The sequence below is a fragment of the Echiichthys vipera genome, assembly GCF_963691815.1.
Source record: "Echiichthys vipera genome assembly, chromosome: 21".
Taxonomy (NCBI): domain Eukaryota; kingdom Metazoa; phylum Chordata; class Actinopteri; order Perciformes; family Trachinidae; genus Echiichthys; species Echiichthys vipera.
The window spans coordinates 24,254,242-24,276,484 of record NC_139846.1 but is presented as its reverse complement, the minus strand read 5'-3'; the positions used below and the strand labels follow the sequence as shown (position 1 = coordinate 24,276,484).

General features: G+C 47.3%; 1 protein-coding gene across 1 annotated transcript in view; it reads left to right on the top strand.

The window, feature by feature from the left end:
• Nucleotides 1-22,243, top strand: part of snx7 (sorting nexin 7) — a 37,162-nt gene that overhangs the window by 9,694 nt on the left and 5,225 nt on the right. The window contains exons 7-8 of the mRNA XM_083935876.1: nucleotides 1,639-1,725; nucleotides 9,810-9,962. Of these exons, the coding sequence (XP_083792002.1) occupies nucleotides 1,639-1,725; nucleotides 9,810-9,962 (240 nt within the window). The remainder of the gene's footprint in view (nucleotides 1-1,638; nucleotides 1,726-9,809; nucleotides 9,963-22,243) is intronic.

The window sequence follows — 22,243 nt, the reverse complement described above, 5'->3', positions numbered from 1 at the left end:
TATTATAGAAACCATAAACTACACGGTCCAACATGATGTTACTGCAGTGTTTACATTGCATTACACTGCTACACGTAGCTAGCCACATGCTATAATGTCAGGGAAAGCTGTAATCTTGGTTTCTCATGTTCATTTCTCCCAAGTTTCAGATCACAATCAACTTTTATTTGTCATTAATTTACAAAACAGTGCAGCACGGGTCAGAATGACCTCAAATTCGCAGTAAATGGACTTGTACTTCTATAGCGCCTTTCTAGTCTTCTGACTACTCAAGGTGCTTTCACAGTGTTTGTCACATTCACCCATTCACACAGACATTCACACTGATGGCAGTGGACATCTAGAGACCATCTAATCAAGCAATTCGGGGTTCAGCGTCTTGCCCAAGTGTCTTCCACTTCGACATGTATCTGAATCTGATTCAGTAGCACATTTAAAGGGACCTGATTCTGATGGAAAATGTCAGATTCAGTGCGACTTGTGTTGTTCACACTGTCCAAAGCAAATTAGAGATGGGTCACATATGAGAGGACAAAATCAGATTCAGGTCACTTTGAACTGCAGTGTGAGGGAATTTGGGGATTTGTCACACACATCTGTACCGTGCCCAAGCACATTTCACGGCTAAAGTCTAGTTCCTTTGACCTGTGTTAGTGCAACCGTACCACGTCTAGGAGCGGTATGGTTGCCGTCCACGACCCGTTTGGGAGAGGTGGGCTTTTGTAAAGCACGTTTGCACATTTACGAGCACGAGCGTGCGCACGTGTACGAGCACGAGGCCTACGGCGGTTCTGAGGTCATTTCCTGTGCGCCTGTTGGGACATAGAAAAAAGAAGGAGGGACCATGCGCGGACATTTCAAACAATGGCGGTGAAAGGTTCACGTTGGTGTGATGCGGAGGTGGAGTGTTTACTGCAGATTTGGTCGATGAAAAGATTCAAAAACAGTCGACAAGACGCACAAAAACTCAGAGGTCTACGGAAAGATTTGTAAACAAAGCCATGCATCGCCATGACGTCATCAATGCGTGTGACGTGTTACGGCGTGATGACGTATAGGCAGCAAGAAGCATTCTCCGAGGCCCAGGTAGTGTGAGTACAAACGGGCCTGGAGGGGGGTACAAGGACCCTAAAGCACGGGGCATGGGACGCACGCACAGTGTGAGGGCGCCCTTAGAGAACAAATTGACACTGCCGGGTTAATAATCCTCCAAAAATCAATAAGATCAACTAAAGGTAAGCTGAAAACAAACAACACCCAGTGATATCAATAAGCAATAAAAGGCCAGGGGAGGGGTCATCTAATAAAAACCCGGCAAAGGGCAAATAAATCCAGTCAGTTTCAGTCTCTTTTATTAGAAAAGCAAAGCAGGTGTGGTGGTTCCTGCTCTCTAAGGACAGGAAGACGTGCGTTATTGGTCATAGTATACACACATGCGTTAAGTGAACCAGCAGAGACAAACAGGGGACCGAGGCTGAACACACGAAGCTCCTCATCAGTGGTCACTGATGGTAACGCTCCGCACCAAGTGGACAATCACACCGAGACTTCCCGGCAGCGGGGACACGAATCGAGATGCGTAAATGAGATCAGTTTGTTCCTCAGTCAACAAAAATGTCTGTTCCTCTTCTGTCTTAGGCCGTGATGAGACGGAGGGACAACATCCAGGCCGAGTTCGAAGCCAAGAACGAGGCGCTGGCATCCAGAAAAGTCGACCAGGAAGCTGTAAGTCTAACACACACACACACCGCCAGGAAATCACACGCACGCCCCTCCTCCAGCCTCGTGTCCCTCCGAGCCAGTCAATGTGTTTGTGTCCTCCAGTCGTCTTCCCAGAGATTAGGTGTAATAAAGTGCAGCGCGGAGTGGGGCCTCTCCCACAGGGCCCGTCCTCCACTCGCACTGGTGAGGAAACAGCTTCCTGGGAGGATTATCTAAAATATCCCGGCTTGGAAGTCAGTCCTCAGCTCAGCGGGAATAAGAGCCGTCAATATTATTTCGCACTGTGAGCCCGTCGCCTAATCGCAGCGTAATGAAAATTCCCATATCCTCTGTGGACGGAGAGTCGCTTCCAAATGTCAGGAGACAGAGAACGAAGGCGTAAAGTTAGGCGAGCAAAGGACAGAGCTATTTTTAGTCACTTTACCAGAGGTGTGTGTGTGTGTGTGTGTGTGTGTGTGTGTGTGTGTGTGTGTGTGTGTGTGTGCGTGTGGATTTGCAGGTGTGTGTATCCCCTTCACCCAGCTGATATCAAAATCCATCTGTGAGATTTTAATTAAGAAGCAGGACTGGGATTCTCCCCCACAGACCTATATTGTATTCCTGCTTTAATTAGTGAGTGTGCGTGTGTGTGTGTGCCTGTGTGTGTGTGTGTGTGTGTGTGTGTGTGTGTTCAGTGCCCCAGCCTCTAATACATATCAGTCTGCTTCTGCCTTTAACAGATCTGCACTAATGAGAAAGGAAATGTCAAATGGATGCCTTTGTTAGTGTGTCCGTTGATGTGGCCCCACGCTGCGCGGAGTGAGCGCAGAGGAAACACACAGGCTTTAGTTCGGCTTTTATTACGTTTTTTTCATCAGCTGCGAAAGGGAAAGGAAGCTAATTTGTAAGAAGTTGTCATTTGAGGAATCAGGAAGAAGAGCTGTGTCGCTGTATTAAAACTGTGTGTCCTGTTAACAAGGGGTGGGGGGTACAGGCCCAAAGGCTTCTGTGTTTACGGAGAAATCCCGGAGAGTCGCTACAACAGCACGGTGAAGGCATTCAAAGGTCTTTTTTAACCACTAATGCTGCTGAAAATAACAGCAAACCTCTGCAGCAGCATGAGAAGAGTCCCTACACACACAACAAAGCAGCAACAATGTAGTTAGTGAAGCCAGAGTTTATTAAAGAGTGTTTTATAGACTTACCTACTGGCCCCTGTACCAGCTCCTCTCATAGTAATGTCCATTACAGTGGATTACCAAAGTCAATCCCAAAGGAAGGAGCCCATTGGTGCTTTGTTGTGTGTGTAGGGACTCTTCTCATGCTGCTGCAGAGGTTTGCTGTTATTTTCAGCAGCATTAGTGGTTAAACTAAACAAAAAGGTGAAAAAAATGACTAAAAACTGATGAAAACACCACAAAAAGGTGAAAAAAATGACTAAAAACTGATGAAAACACCACAAAAAGGTGAAAAAAATGACTAAAACCTGATGAAAACACCACAAAAAGGTGAAAAAATTACTAAAAACAGACGCAAAACACAGCATAAAGTGAAAACAATTGTAAAATCTAATGCAAAACACAACAAAAGCGTCACAAAATGACCGTGCTGCCCCGAGCTAATCACTGTTAGCCACGTTTGGCTGATAGCATCTCTCCTGGATTTCTCCGTTAATAGTTGTTATGTGAGTGCCGAAAAAGACCCTGGGATGATTTTGCGCCGGCATTACACTTTAAAGTTGCTAATCGGATCGTGAACAATGACCAGCGCTCGGAGGAGGAAGTCTTGGCCCGGATATCCATTGGCTTTAACGGAAACCATGAAGTGTTAGCCGTAGCCCACAGAGGCTAAATTGTCATCAGACAGTTGTCGAGCATTCAACCAGAATCCAACGTCAACCCCAACTCTCATATCTCGTCCTAAGACATTAACCAAAGCAAGTTCTCAGGGGCAGCAGCTCCAGCAGGGGACCCCAAACTTCCCTTTCCTGGGCCACATTAACCAGCTCTAACTGGGGGATCCTGAGGCGTTCCCAGGCCAGTGTGGAGATCTAATCTCTCCACCTGGTCCTGGGTCTTCCCCGAGGCCTCCTCCCAGCTGGACGTGCCTGGAACACCTCCCTAGGGAGGCGCCCAGGGTTCATCTTTACCAGATGAACATCTTCACTCATTTTAGATTGAATGCCTGCGACACGTTCCCAAATAGCTGAGTCAGAGGTGAACGGTTGAGTAAGACGTACATCGAGCACGAATGGGAAAGAGTTCCACCTACAGAGCTTCAACAATTGGTGTCCTCAGTTCCCAAAGTGATTGATTGTTGTGAAAAGGAAAGTGGTAAACATGCCGCTGTCGCAGCTTTTTTGGATGATGCAGGCGTCAAATTCAAAACGACTGCTTACTTAATTACTTACTCACGTTAGCGACTTATAAAACCTGTCCATCTTTGTTGCTGACTCCTCAGCTTCCATCTTGGATTTATTATCTCATAAAGCATTGCACTGTAATGCACAGTCAAGCTAGAAACACCCTTGGACTTGTGCTTATAAAGCGCCTTTCTAGTCTTCTGACTACTCAAGGAGCTTTCACAGTGTTTGACACATTCACCCGTTCACACAGACGTTCACACTGATGGCAGTGGACATCTACACACCATCTAATCCAATCTACCACATTTACACACCCATGCGCAGCACAGGGAGCAATTCAGGGTTCAGTGTCTTGCCCAAAGACACTTCGACATGTGGACCGGGGGAGGTGGGGATCGACCCACGCTTCCACTGAGCCACTGTCGCCCACAGAGCCTTTTACTACAGGCTTCATGTGTATGTGTAGTGCGTCTATATCCTTATGATCAGTGGTTCTTTTACTCGTATTTCCAGTGTTTGTCTTTAGAAAACAGCTGTCAGCTCTGTTTGCTATGATGAGATCTGGACTCCATCGAAGCAAAGGTCTAGAGAGTTCAGGTCAGAGCGGTCGCTCCAAACTCTGCTGACCAGTGTGATGAGACTCCCTCTGAGCTTCAGACAGCACGGCATTTAAGCTCCGCACTTGTGTACCTTTAACCTTTATTTTATTTATTTGGTGCTTTTCATACAGAGAAGTATCGCATAGTGCGACAGAGATGTACAGAAAAAGAGAAACATCAAATCAAACCAGGAGAAGAAAGTTAAAATAACCCACAGTCATGCACAGAGACACATACACACATATGTATACGTTCATACACACACTCACACAAACACACACAGCCACGCTGACACACACACACACACCTACACAAACACTAGCTGTCACTACAGAGACATGGCCGGGCAGCGACACCTGAGGTACAGAGGAGGCTAGAGGAGGCTACCTGTGCAAACATGTACTTGGCTTTTTATGGGATTCAGCCTGAACATGTTGCTATGATGCAGCGCGGCCAGGAGGGGGCAGTGTTGCTCTATTTTAGCAGGACACAGAGAGGAACAGGTGCTACACACTAAAGCTTATTTCACCTTTATTTACTGAGTTTGTTTAAAGTCTTTGGGATCTGTGCTTTAGTAGTTTTTAAGAATCCAAGAATTGGTTATTTTAAGTATTAAATACATCTTAGAAAACTATTATTTATTTCACAGTTTGACCAAAGTGATACTACTTTAGATTAAATGAAGCTGGTGGAGGAGGGGAAATCTGTGAAATGCACATTGAAGTCAGTCTAATATTCATTTCATTTGTTAAATACAGTGATGCATTAGGAAGTCAACAGTCAGATATGGACTCCAGCCCATTGACTTGTGACCCAGCTGAATAAATGAACAGCCTGACTACTGTGTGTTACTACTGTGTGTTACATGGAGGACCCCAAAAAGAGAAACTGTTTCCAGCGCGTTTGTTCAGAAACAGGATTCAATTCACTTTGTGCGTGATGCTTCCTGCTGCTGTTATAATCTATCACCTTAGCTGTGCTTGTTTCTACTGTTCTGCTGTATTAATAAGTCATATTCACATTACTATAGATATTATTATAGTTACTGGAAGTGTGTCTGTCTTAGTGTCTGTCTTTGTCCATCTGTCCGTCTTTGTCTCTCTCTCTGTCCACCTGTCTGTCTTTGTCTCTCTCTCTGTCCATCTGTCTGTCTTTGTCTCTCTCTCTGTCCACCTGTCTGTCTTTGTCTCTCTCTCTGTCCATCTGTCTATCTTTGTCTCTCTCTGTCCATCTGTCTGTCTTTGTCTCTCTGTCCATCTGTCTTTGAGTCTGTCTTTGTCTCTCTCTCCATCTGTCTGTCTTTGTCTCTCTCTGTCTATCTTTGTCTCTCTCTGTCCATCTGTCTGTCTTTGTCTCTCTGTCCATCTGTCTTTGAGTCTGTCTTTGTCTCTCTCTCCATCTGTCTGTCTTTGTCTCTCTCTGTCCATCTGTCTGTCTTTGTCTCTCTCTCTGTCCATCTGTCTGTCTTTGTCTCTCTGTCCACCTGTCTGTCTTTGTCTCTCTCTCTGTCCACCTGTCTGTCTTTGTCTCTCTCTCTGTCCATCTGTCTGTCTTTGTCTCTCTCTCTGTCCACCTGTCTGTCTTTGTCTCTCTCTCTGTCCATCTGTCTATCTTTGTCTCTCTCTGTCCATCTGTCTGTCTTTGTCTCTCTCTGTCCATCTGTCTGTCTTTTCTCTCTCTCTCTCTCTCTCCTTGTCTTCCTCTCTCCGGTGCAGACAGATGTGCGTCCTCCACAGAGCTGGGTCTGTCTGACGTTCCTGTCTGTTATAGTGAAGGTTTTCAACTCCACCGTACTCTACGGGGGAATTGTTGGGTCTCTGTAAATCATAAATAAGTCATAGAGTGTGGTCTTTACCTACTCTGTAAAGTGTCCTGAGATAACTTTGGTTATGATTTGGCACTGTAAATAAAATTGAATTGAATTGAACAAGTGGATTGGGCTTCACTGGATGAAATGGAGAATCTTGGGCGAGGCTGAAACCAAATTGTTACAGTAATAGGTGGCGGTGGTGTCTGAAATGTTGGTTACTGGAGTGTGTTCAGAGGGAGCATATCACATGAAAAGACCCCAGGTGATTGCTGATGTTGCTGTGTGTCTGCTGGATGTAGAAATCAGCAACTGTGTGCTAACGTGTGTGTGTGCACGTGTGGCAACTAACATGACTACCAAGAAGTTTCTGCCGTAATTCAAAAGTCGTCCATCGTCCGTCCCGCTTTCTAAATTGTTGTGATTTTGACAAAGCTGCACGGGAAGTAAAGACGTATTCGGACCCGTTGTGTGTTGGCAAAGCGTTGTTTCTACTGTTTTCCCCCCTGTCAACTCCCTTTCATGTAAACGGGGTGAACCCTTAACCGGGGAAAGACCATTTCCAGGTTGGACACTCTGCGGAGAACTGCGGTTTTTGGCACTTCCTGACTGGATTAACCAGGAAGTCGCTGTGGTGGGGGATTGATGTAAACACACTGAGTGACGAACAATCTCCCTCCTCTTCTTCGGCTGCAACCCTTAGAGCACAATCAATGCGATCGCATGCCGTTTACAAACTCGATTATATCCGGGTTAAGGCAATACTCAGGTTTTTCAAACGCTATAAACACTGTACCCTGGGTAAATGTACGTTTCCATAACCCGGTTTAATGTTCTTTGTAATAAGTGGTAATAGTAATATGACAGCACAGTGACGGATGATCTGTGAAACAGTGATGTCACTCTCATAGACTGTATAAAAAATGGACGTAGCGTCTCCGTCAGGGTCAGTTCTCTCAACTTGATCCAATCGTCCTCGCCTACAGGAGTCTCCATCTTATCAGACTTTGACTCCGCCTCATTCCCTCCTACCAAAAAAGGGCATGTATGTGACGTTGGGGGGAGGGGCGTACGTCCATCTGGCTGACGTTTACCTCCGAGGAGAAGTGAGGGGCAGAGGCTAGCTGTCACTCAAGAGGCCACGCCCCTAATTATTAATAAACTATAACCTTCGATAAAATAAAAACTAGCCCCTCCCCCTCAGTGTTGTCATGGAGATCTGAGCTAAACACACAGACTAGAATGTTCTTTTGTCCTTAAACAGGTTTAATGATGTTGTGTAAACAGCCTGTTTAACATGGGGCTCAATGAGAAACTGCTCTGTTATGAAACCTGCCCCTAGTGGACACTCAGAGAACTGACGTTTCTGGCACTTCCTGATTGGATCAACCAATGGGGGGCTCACTGTAGGCAAAGGCTGGTGGGGGGCTTGATGGACACACACTGAGTGACTAACACAACAACGAACTCCCTCCTCTTCTTCAGCTGCAGTGTAGTAACAGAGGAGCAGTGTTAACACACATTACACAAAGTAATTTGATCCCTCACTAAACATATTGACTGGTTCAGTGTTAAAGAGGAATCACTCGTGCAGTCATGGATGGACAGGTAGCTTCATTCCTACATTTGCAGTGTTTGTCTTACACCGTGTGCCCTGTAATCTTCTGTACGGCCGTTCTCGTTGAGTCGTGTGTATTTGTGCATTAAGGGAAAAGCACAGTAAACTATCTCAGGCTGATTATTGTGGCATGTGGCGCCGATCCATACACACATTAAATATTTAACGTCCGCTCTCACTTTGTTGTCAGGATTTATTTCTTCCATTCAGCACTCCTATCAGAGCAGAAGGCCGACTCAGCAACATTCAAAAAGGCTTTATGTGGAGTGGGCGTCACAGCAGCATTAAATAAATGGACATGCGGAAAAATTGAATAACCGATAATAAAGATCGACAGAAGGACGTATCAAAAGTATTCTTATGTGATTAAAGGCGTAATGGGATGAAGCAGTGGTCTCTTTGCACGTTATTAGTCGCCGGGGGGCTGGAGCCGATCCCAGCTGACATCGGGCGTGAGGCGGGGTCCACCCTGGACAGGACGCCAGTCTATCACAGGACACATAGAGACGCACAGAGACGGACAACCATTCACACCTACGGGTGATTTAGAGTCATCAATGAACCGAACACCTGCACGTCTTTGGACTGTGGGAGGAAACCGGAGAACCCGGAGAAAACCCACGCAGACACGGGGACAACATGGAAACTCCACACAGAAGGGATTCAAACCAGGAACCCTCTCGTTGTGAGGCGACAATGCTAACCACTTGATATTTTACCTATTATATATATATATATATATATATAGTAGGTAAAATACATATGTTGTATACCCCAAGTCCTGACCCCGAGTGAAGGAGTTCAAGGACCTCAGGATCGTGTTCCAGGTGAGGGGACGATGGAGCGTGAGTTTGGCCGGAGAATCGGAGCAGCGGGGGCGGTGCTGCAGTCGCTCTACCGCACCGTTGTGACCAAAAGAGAACTGAGGAAGACAAAGCTCTGGATCTACCGGTCAATCCTGGTTCCTACCCTCACCTGTGGTCATGAAAGCTGGGTCAGGACCCAAAGAACCAGGTCGCGGGTACAAGCGTCTGAAATGTGTTTCCTCAGGAGGGGGGCTGGAGTCTCCCTTAGAGAGAGGGGGAGAAGTTCAGCATCCGTGAGGAACTCGGAGTAGAGCCGCTGCTCCTTTGCGTTGAAAAGGGCCAGTTGAGGTGGTTCAGGATCATCTGGTAAGGATGAACCCTGGGCGCCTCCCTAGGGAGGTGTTCCAGGCACGTCCAGCTGGGAGGAGGCCTCGGGGAAGACCCAGGACCAGGTGGAGAGATTAGATCTCCACACTGGCCTGGGAACGCCTCAGGATCCCCCAGTTAGAGCTGGTTAATGTGGCCCGGGAAAGGGAAGTTTGGGGTTCCCTGCTAAAGCTGCTGCCCCCGCGACCCGACCCCGGATAAGAGGCTGAAGATGAGATGAGATAGTTATATACCGTGTATATGTACTGTTTTATATTTCTTGTTTGAAACAAAACAACTTCCCCCTCGGATTATTAAAGTATTTGTGACTCTTATATGAAGGGAAATGTGCGATCGACACTTAACAAGGGTTGAGGCGGTAACGACTTGCGACTCTTTTTCCATCTCTGATGATAACAGGCAATATCTAACTGACAACCCCATTTGAATCATATTTGTTTCACTGAGCAGTTGATGTATTCGTCAGACTGGGAGGTTTGTTTCCCCGGAAGTGTTCATTCGTTGCCTTGTGTCTTTCCCCCCGCAGCTGCAGGACGAGGTGGACGGGCTGGCGGACCGCGTGGAGCTGGCCAACAACGCCTTGAAGGGAGACTGGTCCAGCTGGCGGAACAGCATGAGAACTGACCTCAGATCAGCTTTTCTATCCGCAACTGAGAAGAACGTGGAGTACTACGAGAAGGTGAGCTCAGGACTCAGTCGATTTAGTCCTGACTCTGGGGACACAGAGCAGACCTGTCCCATGTTTAGTCCTGACTCTGGGGACACAGAGCAGACCTGTCCCATGTTTAGTCCTGACTCTAGGGACACAGAGCAGACCTGTCCCATGTTTAGTCCTGACTCTGGGGACACAGAGCAGACCTGACCCATGTTTAGTCCTGACTCTGGGGACACAGAGCAGACCTTTCCCATGTTTAGTCCTGACTCTGGGGACACAGAGCAGAACTGTCCCATGTTTAGTCCTGACTCTGGGGACACAGAGCAGACCTGTCCCATGTTTAGTCCTGACTCTGGGGACACAGAGCAGACCTGTCCCATGTTTAGTCCTGACTCTGGGGACACAGAGCAGATCTGTCCCATGTTTAGTCCTGACTCTGGGGACACAGAGCAGACCTGTCCCATGTTTAGTCCTGACTCTGGGGACACGGAGCAGACCTGTCCCATGTTTAGTCCTGACTCTGGGGACACGGAGCAGACCTGTCCCATGTTTAGTCCTGACTCTGGGGACACGGAGCAGACCTGTCGCATGTTTAGTCCTGACTCTGGGGACACAGAGCAGACCTGTCCCATGTTTAGTCCTGACTCTGGGGACACGGAGCAGACCTGTCCCATGTTTAGTCCTGACTCTGAGGACACAGAGCAGACCTGTCCCAGACGATCTGAGATGTCTGGATGCCTGTCAAAGTGGAACCTTCTACTAGTGAATTCGGGGGAGATCGACCTACCCTCAATTAATGAGTTGGTGGATACGGGCTGGTGTATGCACTTGAATGACCCAAACAGTACCGCGCAGACTTAGTTTACAAAATTACAACATAGCGGTTCCTGTTTCTGGGATATTCTGTCTTCACTTGTGCACAGTGGAAGGAAGTGGAGCCATGTCGTCCACCTTTATACGCAGTCTATGGTTGATAATAAATCACAGCTAAGTCCGCTGCCTGGACAATGAACTTGACTACTAATAATACTGTGGTTTATCCTTGAATTAGCTGTAGCAGTGAGCCTTTGCCTACAGTGAGGGAGACTGTGCACGCACATCTGCATTTGTAGAAGAGCCAATAGCAACAGAGCCTGGACTCAGAGCCGAGAGGGAGGACCAGATGTCTAGTTTTCTCTCACAACACTTGGATAAACGCACAATATAATGAAAGATTATTATGGAACTTGCCGTAAAATGCCAAAAATAATCTGCCTACCACAGCTTTAAATGGATTATTTAACTAATCCCACTTTTGTTTGCATGAAACTAGCCTGAACATGAAATGAGTTATTTCTAATTGGGCCAAATTGGGCCGCTGGCTGAAGGTGAACAGTACTGGCAATGGTTGTTGCACTGGTAAAAGACAAGGGGGATCTAACCTGAGAGGAGAGGATGGAGATATTGGTCGAGGAGAGTGAAACAGAGAAGAAGAGACAATCCCAGACCCAGATTAAAGAGCAGGCAGCCCGGCAGAGACGGGATTAGATGCTGAAAAAGGACAATAGAGCAAGATGGAAGGAGCGAGGAGAATGACACGAGGGAAGCTGTTACGGTCACATTTAGTCTTTCATAGGTTTTGTTATTCTAAGTCTAAGCGTGCAGTGAGGACACAAATATGCTTCTGTGTGCTTTGGGTGTATTTTGGTCCTGGTGGCTGGAGTTCTGCCAGCAGAGGGTAGCGTCGCTTTATTTCTGCTCAGACAACTGGCTGAAAAAGGGCAGTCAGTTCTTCCACTGTGTTTCCTGTGGGAGCCGTCGAAAGCCTTTTTTTTAAAGTCTGCCGATTTTCCGAAACACTAATTGCACATGTAGTGTTGTGTCACAACGTCCCAGAGCCCAAAGTATCTTCCTTTGTCCGCCCAACAGCCAGAAAACCCAGAGAGATTCCGACCATGAAAGAAAGCATGGCCTTGGTAAAATGTTGAGATGGGAATTGAACATCCAACCTATCGAGAATAAGCGGGATTAGTGAATCTGAAATGGCCAAATTCAGGTGTTAAAGAAGGAATGGTCGTGACGTCACTGGTGCCAGGTGGGACTTGTGATAAAACACCTTTATCAATAACTAACCAACCACAAAGCTCATCTCACCTCATCTTCAGCCTCTTATCCGGGGTCGGGTCGTGGGGGACAGCAGCTTTAGCAGGGGACCCCAAACTTCCCTTTCCCGGGCCACATTAACCAGCTCTAACTGGGGGATCCTGAGGCGTTCCCAGGCCAGTGTGGAGATCTAATCTCTCCACCTGGTCCTGTGTCTTCCCCGAGGCCTCCTCCCAGCGGGACGTGCCTGGAACACCTTCGTATGAATGTGGTTTGAATGATTAGATTAGATGGCAGGGCAGGTACACCAGAAGGGGGTTAGCAAAAAGCTGTTCTTGCTAAAAAATGGCGACCACTGCCCAGAATGCAACGCCGTAGTTGCCCCTTCCCTACAGTCGCCTTTGTGCTGGTCCTTTTAGCCGTGTGTGTGTGTGTGTGTGTGTGTGTGTGTGTGTGTGTGTGTGTGTGTGTGTGTGTGTGTGTGTGTGTGTGTGTGTGTGTGTGTGTGTGTGTGTGTGTGTGTGTGTGTGTGTGTGTGTGTGTGTGTGTGTGTGTGTGTGTGTGTGTGTGTGTGTGTGTGTGTGTGTGTGTGTGTGTGTGTGTGTGTGTGAGTAGTAAATACAGCACTCAATGATTCCTGATTAGCTGAGAGCTTCTTGAAAACCAGACTCTTTTTAGCCAACCAGCGCAGACTCAATCAATCCAGCCTAAAGAACGATACTAAACTAAATGTAAACACCAAGTACAATAGGTGACTCTGCTTGGAACCCGAGGGTCTCCGGTTCGAGTCCCTTTGTGAACCATGAATGGAGCGTGGACTGGTGGCTGGAGAGGTGCCAGTTCATCTCCTGGGCACTGCAGAGGTACCGCACCCCCAACTGCTCAGGGCGCTGGTCCACTGGCAGCCCCCTCGCTCTGACATCTCTCCATTAATTGCATGTATATAGGTCCTGGTTGTGCATGTGTGTGTATTCCTGGCCTTTGTGTGTGTGTGTGTGTGTGTGTAACATGAATAATAGTAGAGTGAAAAATTTCCCGTTGCGGGACTAATAAAGTAACTCTTCTCCGATATCAGTTCAAACCCATCACCCGCCGTTTTCTCCGTATGGCCTCAGAGCTGCGCAGGCTCATTTTGATAAAGCAGCTCCGTTAGACGAGGTTGTCTTCATGCAAACAAAACAAACTCGGGCTAGTTGGACGCAAATAATGTTCTCAATGACTCAGTTTATTAGATGCTCGTACTGCCAAGTCATTTGACACAGCTCAGCCACTCGCTTGTATAGAACACAGCGATAATAAGACATTCATTAAGCAGCAGTGGGGCTCTCTAATAGAACGGCTGTATCACTGGGAAAAGACTTCATTACGGTAATTCATGTGTAGCAAATAAACCCTTAATGTTTCACTTAATGATAACAGGCAAGCAGCTTCCCCTGCTTTGGTGTTGCCTTTAGAAATGCCAAAGAAAGACAGAGTAGTCCAACTGACATTAAAATGTTGGACATATGGATGGACGTCTCATTTGGCACCTCAGCTTGTTTGCCGACAAACAAACAAATGTGCACTTGGTAAAATTGGCTCATTAGCATGCTAAATAGCTAATGGGCTCAGTTGTAATTCAGGTTGTTTTGGATAACTTTCCTTTTAATTAATGAAACCATCATTTGAAAACATAATTTCCTATTTACTCAGTTTATCTTTGTCTGATATTCAAATGAGTCTGAAGTCCTGAAACGTGTAAGTGTGACGCACAAAAAGCAAGAAAAGAAGAAGTCTCTGTCACCTTGGATGTGCATGTTCCTGCTGTTCTGCTGCCATAACATGTGGGTCATGTTCACATTACTATAGATATTTTTATAGTTACTGTTACTCGCTGTTAGATGCTGCTTGCATCTCTGGAAGTGTGTCAGTCTCTCTGTCTTTTTGTCTATCTTTGTGTTTCTCTCTTTCTCTCTCCTTCTCTTCCTCTCTCCGGTGCAGACAGATGTGCGTCCTCCACAGAGCTGGGTCTGTCTGACGTTCCTGTCTGTTATAGGGAAGGTTTTGGTTGCCACCGTACTCTACGGGGGAATTGTTGGGTCTTTACCTACTCTGTAAAGTGTCCTGAGATAACTTTGGTTATGATTTGGCACTGTAAATAAAATTGAATTGAAGGGTAAAAGTGTTTTTTTCAGAGCACTGTGACTCCTGTGGCTCTGCTGGGAATTTCCCCGCTGTGAGTGTGTGTAAACCAGAACCTTCTGATAAGAGCTTGTCCGCTCAGCACACTCGTGTTGAAGGAATATTCTGGTGAAGTATAAAATGAGTGCATGGAAGATGATTTCATAGCCTGTCCAAAGTGCGGTTATACCTGATTAAGGGCGCACTCCCACTGTGCGTCCGTCCCGTGCCCCGTGCTTTAGGGTCCTTGTCCCCCCCTCCAGGCCTGTTTGTACTCACACTACCTGGGCCTCGGAGAATGCTTCTTGCTGCCTATACGTCATCACGCCGTAACACGTCACACGCATTGATGACGTCATGGCGATGCGTGGCTTTGTTTCCAGATCTTTCCGTAGACCTCTGAGTTTTTGTGCGTCTTGTCGACTGTTTTTGAATCTTTTCATCGACCAAATCTGCAGTAAACACTCCAGCTCCGCATCACACCAACGTGAACCTTTCACCGCCATTGTTTGAAATGTCCGCGCATGGTCCCTCCTTCTTTTTTCAACGTCCCAACAGACGCACAGGAAATGACCTCAGAACCGCTGTAGGCCTCGTGCTCGTACATGTGCAAACGTGCTTTACAAAAGCCCACCTCTCCCAAACGGGCGTTGGACGGCAAGCGTGCCGCTCCTAGACGCGGTACGGTTGCACTCACACTGGTCAAACGCACCAGACTTTACCTGTGAAACCTGTTTGGGCACGGTACGGATGGACAGTGTGAGTGCGCCCTAAGGCACTGAATGGACTTGGCTATTTTCAGTATCGTTCGACGCTGTTTCCCTTCATCGTTGGTGAGAACATCTTATCACTGAGTTCAGACTTCTACGCCTATGTCAGGAAACAGGATTTAGCTCTGCAGGATGATTTTCATATTGCATATTCAGTGATTCCATTCCCATCCAGAGCATGTTTGTGTGTGTGTATGATTTTCCCGCCCCCTTCCCCCGGTTTTAATTACAAACCCAAATACCTGCTGTTTCCTGGCACACTTGTGGGTCCTCTGAGATCCATCCCATCTGGATCACACTTGGTGTCTCCAATTGTATGCAGAAGTTATATGCATATGACGAGCTGCAGCTCCTGTTATTGATTCTTATCAGCTTGAGTTATGTAAAATGGATTTATTCTTGATAACCTGATGGATAGCTGACGTTTTTGGGGAGTTTGTTTAGCGTGTTTGTGTTGTATATGGACGTTTTGTGTCGTTTTTGAAGTGAGTACGGTACGGCTGAAACGATCATTTGAGTAACTGGATGAACTCGAACATCAAATCGAGGAAAAAGGCTTTGAATTGATGCTGCATTTGAGCCAAACTATACACAGAGCACCAGCTGGCTTAAAAGCAAAATGGGGCAGGAGAGAGTAGGGGTGCGCTCCAACTGTCCTGTCCTTATTGACAGTTTCAATAACGGAGAGCGTTGTTAGAAGTAAGGATAACCAATCACTTTATAAACATGATGTAATCCTCTGAAAGTGTATGAAAGTCCCTACAGTGTATGCAAAAGTGGAGTGATGTAGGGTTGTGTCAAGGAATGGTACGTCATAGCCGTGACGTATGGGAATTATGCATATCACAGTTAACAACCAATTAGATTCTTTGATTAGAGCCATTGGTTTTATAAGATGTAATTAAATAAGTTATAAAAATCACTTTATAAATATGTTTTACTAATTACGACTAACCAATCAATTTATAAACATGTTAAAATCCTCTAAAAGTTTATGTAGAAGTCCCTACTGTGTATGCAAAGATGAAAGCGGAGTTAGCAGTCGTGGGCGACTGTGGCTTAGTGGGAGAGTGGGTCATCCTCCATTCGAGATCCCCCATCCGTGATTCGATCCCCACCTCCCCCGGTCCACATGTCAAAGTGCCCTTGGGAAAGACACTGAACCCCGAATTGCTCCTCGTGCTGCGCATGGGTGTGTAAATGTGGTGTGAATGATTAGATTAGATGGTCTGTAGCTGTCCACCGCCATCAGTGTGAACGTCTGTGTGAACACGTTGTTCTTCAATGGGCTGGTTCTGGTTTTATCATTCTGTATCTTTACCCAGAGGGCCGGGGGGAGAACAGGTGAAGCACTCCCACTGTGCGTCCGTCCCGTGCCCCGTGCTTTAGGGTCCTTGTCCCCCCCTCCAGCCCCGTTTGTACTCACACTACCTGGGCCTCGGAGAATGCTTCTTGCTGCCTATACGTCATCACGCCGTAACACGTCACACGCATTTATGACGTCATGGCGATGCGTGGCTTTGTTTCCAAATCTTTCCGTAGACCTCCGCATCATACCAACGTGAACCTTTCGCCGCCATTGTTTTAAATGTCCGCGCATGGTCCCTCCTTCATTTTTCTATGTCCCAACAGGCGCACAGGAAATGACGTGAGAGCCGCCGTTGGCCTCATGCTCGTACATGTGCAAACGTGTTTTACAAAAGCCCACCTCTCCCAAACAGACCGTAGATGGCCAGCTTGCCGCAGTTATGCCCGGAGCGGTTGCACTCACACTGGTCAATCGAACTAGGCTTTACCCGTGGAACCTGTTTGGGCACGGTAAGGAAGGACAGTGTGAGTGCGCCCTAACCCACTGCCTCTGTGTCAGTGGTACACTCCCTGATTATATCTCCCAAAGTTTTATGGGCACTGCGTGATTTTGGAAACATACTGGAATGGATCAGTAGTCTGAGGAGGGGCCCACAGTGTCCGACATTGATAACCTACTAATCCGCAGTGAGCGCGGGAATATGATGATTGTATGCATATGTCATTCAGGTGCCATCTATCAAGTACAAGTCTAGTTACCAAGGAGAATGTATTCTCACACACACCTCAATTAACAATGTCCTTCCCGTTAAAACGAGGCTTTGGACTCTTATCAAAACAACTGATAACAACGTAGAATTGATTTTATCTCAGGAACTAATTTGGCCGAACTCTTGAGTTGAATCCATTTAAAATTCATTCGACGCCTTTATTCTCCCGACACTCCAAAGAGCACAGTGAGCAAACGATAACTCTCCGCTGAGAGTGATCCCAAAGGATGAGATCACTCATTGCCGTGTGCTGATATTGTTATTCAGGTGCAGGTGTGGGCTGGTGGAGCCACCGGGGCTTGTGAATGATTTATTGGAGTGGAGCACAGAAAGGCTGCCTATAAGGATCTAATAAGTGACCTGCACCTGGGAGGGTTTTACACCACCGAGGTGGGTTGTAGGGGAAGACTGGGAAGAGGAGAGGGAGGATGAACGAGGGTAGATGGCGGGGGATCAAGGGAAATATCAATGTGAGGGAAAAAGGAGACATGAAGAGCACAAGGTAGGATGGTTGGGTGAGGGGTAGGGTGGGGTGGGGGAGACTTAAGAGGAAGAACAAAACTCAAAGATACAAGGAGCAAGAGGAAGACATAGGGTGGTAAGCAGAATAGTTTGAATATAGGAATGAGAGAGCATTGAACGAAGACATTTAGTCGGCACATCTTGAGGGATTTGGATGTTTTTCAGCACTTGAACACCAAGTCATCGCTTTAACTGTCAAGTCCTTGTGACGGTTATCCCCATGAGACGTGCGTGCACCGTTAACACAGAGTGACAGGGGAGCAGGCAGGGGAGGCCGAACGAGAACACTAACTTGCCCATACCTCATACAACCGTTTTCCTTTTTGTTGTTGCTGCTACAGCCGAAGGGTCACCCACTGTACTTCGCTTGTACATGGATCATTTTGATCAGATCGCCCTCAGGGCGGCTTACACCCCATCTGACATCTGACATCAGTTCATGTGGGGTACTAACTTCGCTGCTCCAATATCAACAGCTTCGCCCATCGATGACGTCAACCCAGACTCACTATTGAACAGGGGCCGTATTCACACCAAACATCTCAAGGCTAAGAGAAGGTCCTAACTTGCTGATTTAGGAGTATTTTCCGCACCATAAGTTGCACCTAAAAACCCTCAAATGTCTCAAAAGCCGCCTTATAATCCGGTGCTCCTTATATATGGACCAATATTGAGCCACAACAGGTCTCGCAACTACGGTGAGCAGCCACCGACTCTATTTTCCCCCGTAGAAGAAGTAACGCGCGGTGCATGTTGAGATACACGACTGCGTGAAGCGTGCCGTTTCATTTCCATGTGTGTGTTTGTGTAAAGAGCCCAAAAAGGCTCCTGTTAAGAGACACGCTTACGACGCAGAGTTTACACTCAAGGCCATTAGTCACGCAGTAGAACACGGGAACAGAGCAGCAGCCAGGGAGTTTAACATGAACCAATCAATGGTGCCGAAGTGGAGGAAGCAACAAGATGACCTGCACCAAGTAAAGAAGACTAAACAGAGTTTAGAGGGAACAGAGCGAGACGGCTGCAGCTGGAGGACAAACTCCAACAGTGGGTTGTTGAACAGAGAGCAGCAAGTAGAAGAGTCCGTACAATCACTATTCGACTGAAGGCAACAGCGCTAGCACGCCAACTTAACATCGATGAGTTTAGAGGCGGTCCTTAACGTAACCCCAGCCTCGACTGTAGCGTCTGTTCTATGCGCCTTATAGTGCGGCGAATACGGTAACTTGGGGTGCTTCGATCCTGATTTTAGGACTCTTAACTTTTTAAGATAAGTGTGATTCATAAAGCATTTTAGCGTTGAAAGTAGCTCCTTAATCTATAAAAACATAGGAGTCCTCAAGTCACTAAGAGTAAATCTGGAAGGAGCTAGCAAGGAATACTGCAGTCAACATTTTGGAGAGATTAAACGATGGTGAGTTTTTAAAAAGGTATCGCCTTAATGGTGATGGCATCCTGAACGCGGTAGAGTTGGTCAGGGATGCCATCACATCACCAACCAATGATGCGGATGGCAGCAACGCGCCTTTAAGCATCTAGTCTGCTGGAAATCCAGAAGAAGAAGAAGAAAGCCGTCAGTGCAGAGTGAAGCGTATCCCATGAGCGTATCCCGGTCTGATCTACAGGAGAGCCGTGGAGGCAGGGCTGCACCCTCTACAGCTAAGGCCTGATCTCACTGCAGCACAACGGCTCTTTTAAGATCCACACACTTCATCTGAGTGCTCATTTCTGTTCTTTTAAAAGCATTCACTGGTTAGTACTGGCCTCACTTCCCATTTAGCAGCGAAGCAGAGCTGCTCTAGGACACTTTATTCACTGCGTTCGATCATTTGAAAAAAAGATCTGTTGCAGAAACATGTTCGTCACTGATGGGCCACCGCAGCAGGTGTTAATACTGTCAAACATGTAGAACGTACTCATTAAGTCGTCCTCTGCATACAAAGGAGATAATTACCTTCACTTCATGTATGGATTTAACTGCTGCAAGGCTTCAATACACACGGCTGGATCACTATAGTCTAAACCGCGCTGTGTGCAGAGTGCTGCGTGTGTGTGTGGGTGTAGCAGAATAGGGATGTGTGCATATCTACATATTGATATTGTAAAAAAAGACAGGAGGGAAGCGACTGTCCATCAACATCAGGAACGTATGATTAAACTTTCCAGTAAGCAGCAGAGGCTTTCATAAAACTTACAGTAATGATTGATTGATTTAATTGAGTATAAGTGCTTTTATATCCACATGTCATCACGGCTGTCAGGTTCTGGCTCATGTTGTTACAGTGAGTCAGAGCTCAAAGCAGAACCAGCACAGTATAAGGGCGCCCTCCCACTGTGCCTCCGTCCCGTGCCCAAACAGGTTTCACGACTAAAGTCTATTTCCTTTGACCAGTGTGAGTGCAACCGTACCACGTCTAGGAGCGGCACGCTTGCCGTCCACAGCACGTTTGGGAGAGGTGGGCTTTTGTAAACCACGTTTGCACATGTACAAGCACAAGCGTGCGCACGTGTACAAGCACGAGGCCTACGGCGGATATGACGTAATTTTCTGTGCGCCTGTTGGGACATAGAAAAAAGAAGGAGGGACCATGCGCGGACATTTCAAACAATGGCGGTGAAAGGTTCACGTTGGTGTGATGCGGAGGTGGAGTGTTTACTGCAGATTTGGTCGATGAAAAGATTCAAAAACAGTCGACAAGACGCACAAAAACTCCGAGGTCTACGGAAAGATCTGGATACAAAGCCACGCATCGCCATGACGTCATCAATGCGTGTGACGTGTTACGGCGTGATGACGTATAGGCAGCAAGAAGCATTCTCCAAGGCCCAGGTAGTGTGAGTACAAACGGGCCTGGAGGGGGGGACAAGGACCCTAAAGCACGGGGCACGGGACGGAGGCACAGTGGGAGCGCGCCCCTAGACTTCTCTTTCTTGATTCTTTGGGATGAACTCCCGCAAGGAAATTGAGATTCCAGCATCTTACAAAAACACAAGGCAGGTATAAAAATCTAGACAGTAAAGGATAACCAATAAAAAAGTATTAAAAAAACAATAAACACCAAGCAGTTAGCAGTAAACGGAGAGGCAACATCGGTGCACATGGAGAAGGTCTATTTGCATTCCAGATCAAGAATTCGGTTCCTTGAGTACGGGCCTTAAAAGTCTTGTATCAGTCGGGCCCTAATACACATGCATAAGTGACATATGTGTGTCACTAAACCTCTTTAACCAAACTTAAAGTTGTCAACCATTAGCTTCCCAAACATGATGAAGCTTGTGTTCCTCAAACCCACCGTGCAGATGCAGGTTTGTGAGGAGCTGAGGGATCTGCCTTCGCTATGAACCGCAGAGGCAGAGCCTTGTCAGTGTTGCCATGGTTACCTCATAGCAACAGGGCCTCTGCTTGGGGAAGGATGATGCTTATATTTTACTGCGTTCATAGAAATTGAACAGACGGTTGAAGGGCAACGCTGGTATTTTTGGACTGAAGATGTCACCAGCTGAGCCAGTGCGTGGCTGAACGGGCGCTGTGACGGGCTCGTTGCTCGAGAGGTGGAAAATCCCCTGATTCAACAATCAGCAACTGAAACTAATGATTGCTGCACGCAACTTTTTGTTTTTTTAAACTTCCTGACACACCCTGGTTCCGTCACAGAAATAGTTAAGCAATAGCACACGGCAGGGCGTGGTACGTCGGGGTTATATCGCGGCTAATGGGCGTCCTTCGACCCGAGAGAGCGTTTTTACTGCTCAATGAGTCACCGGTCAACTTAAGCTAGGGGCGCACTCACACTGTTCCTCCGTACCGTGCCCCGGGCTTTAGGGTCCTTGTCCCCCCCTCCAGGCCCGTTTGTACTCACACTACCTGGGCCTCGGCGAATGCTTCTTGCTGCCTATACGTCATCACGCCGTAACACGTCACACGCATTGATGACGTCATGGCGATGCGTGGCTTTGTTTCCAAATCTTTCCATAGACCTCAGAGTTTTTGTGCGTCTTGTCGACTGTTTTTGAATCTTTTCATCGACCAAATCTGCAGTAAACACTCCACCTCCGCATCACACCAACGTGAACCTTTCACCGCCATTGTTTGAAATGTCCGCGCATGGTCCCTCCATCTTTTTTCTACGTCCCAACAGGCGCACAGGAAATGACCTCAGAACCGCCGTAGACCTCGTGCTCGTAGAGGTGTGCACTCTTGTGCTCGACGACTTGTGCAACCCCTCCGCGCCTAGCTGCAGCCAGTTGGCCGTTCACAGCCCGTTTGAGAGAGGTGGGCTTTTTTAGAGCGCGTTTGCACATGTAGGAGCACGAGCGTTTGCACGTGTACGAGCACAAAAACTCTGAGGTCTATGGAAAGATTTGTAGACAAAGCGACGCATCACCATGACGTGATCAATGCGCGTGACGTGTTACGGCGTAATGACGTATTGACAGGCGAGAAGCATTCTCCGAGGCCCAGGTAGTGTGAGTACAAACGGGCCTGGAGGGGGGACAAGTACCCTAAAGCCCGGGGCACGGTGCAGAAGGACAGTGTGAGTGCGCCCTCAATTCCGCCTCAGGCCACGGTGGCCATGCTTGGCTACATGGGTAAACGGTGGACCAGCCGGCCCTGACAACGCATATGGCAGCGTGATCGAAGACCAGTGGAACAGTGACTCACTGGCTTTTGGTGCAGTAGTGAACAGACAGT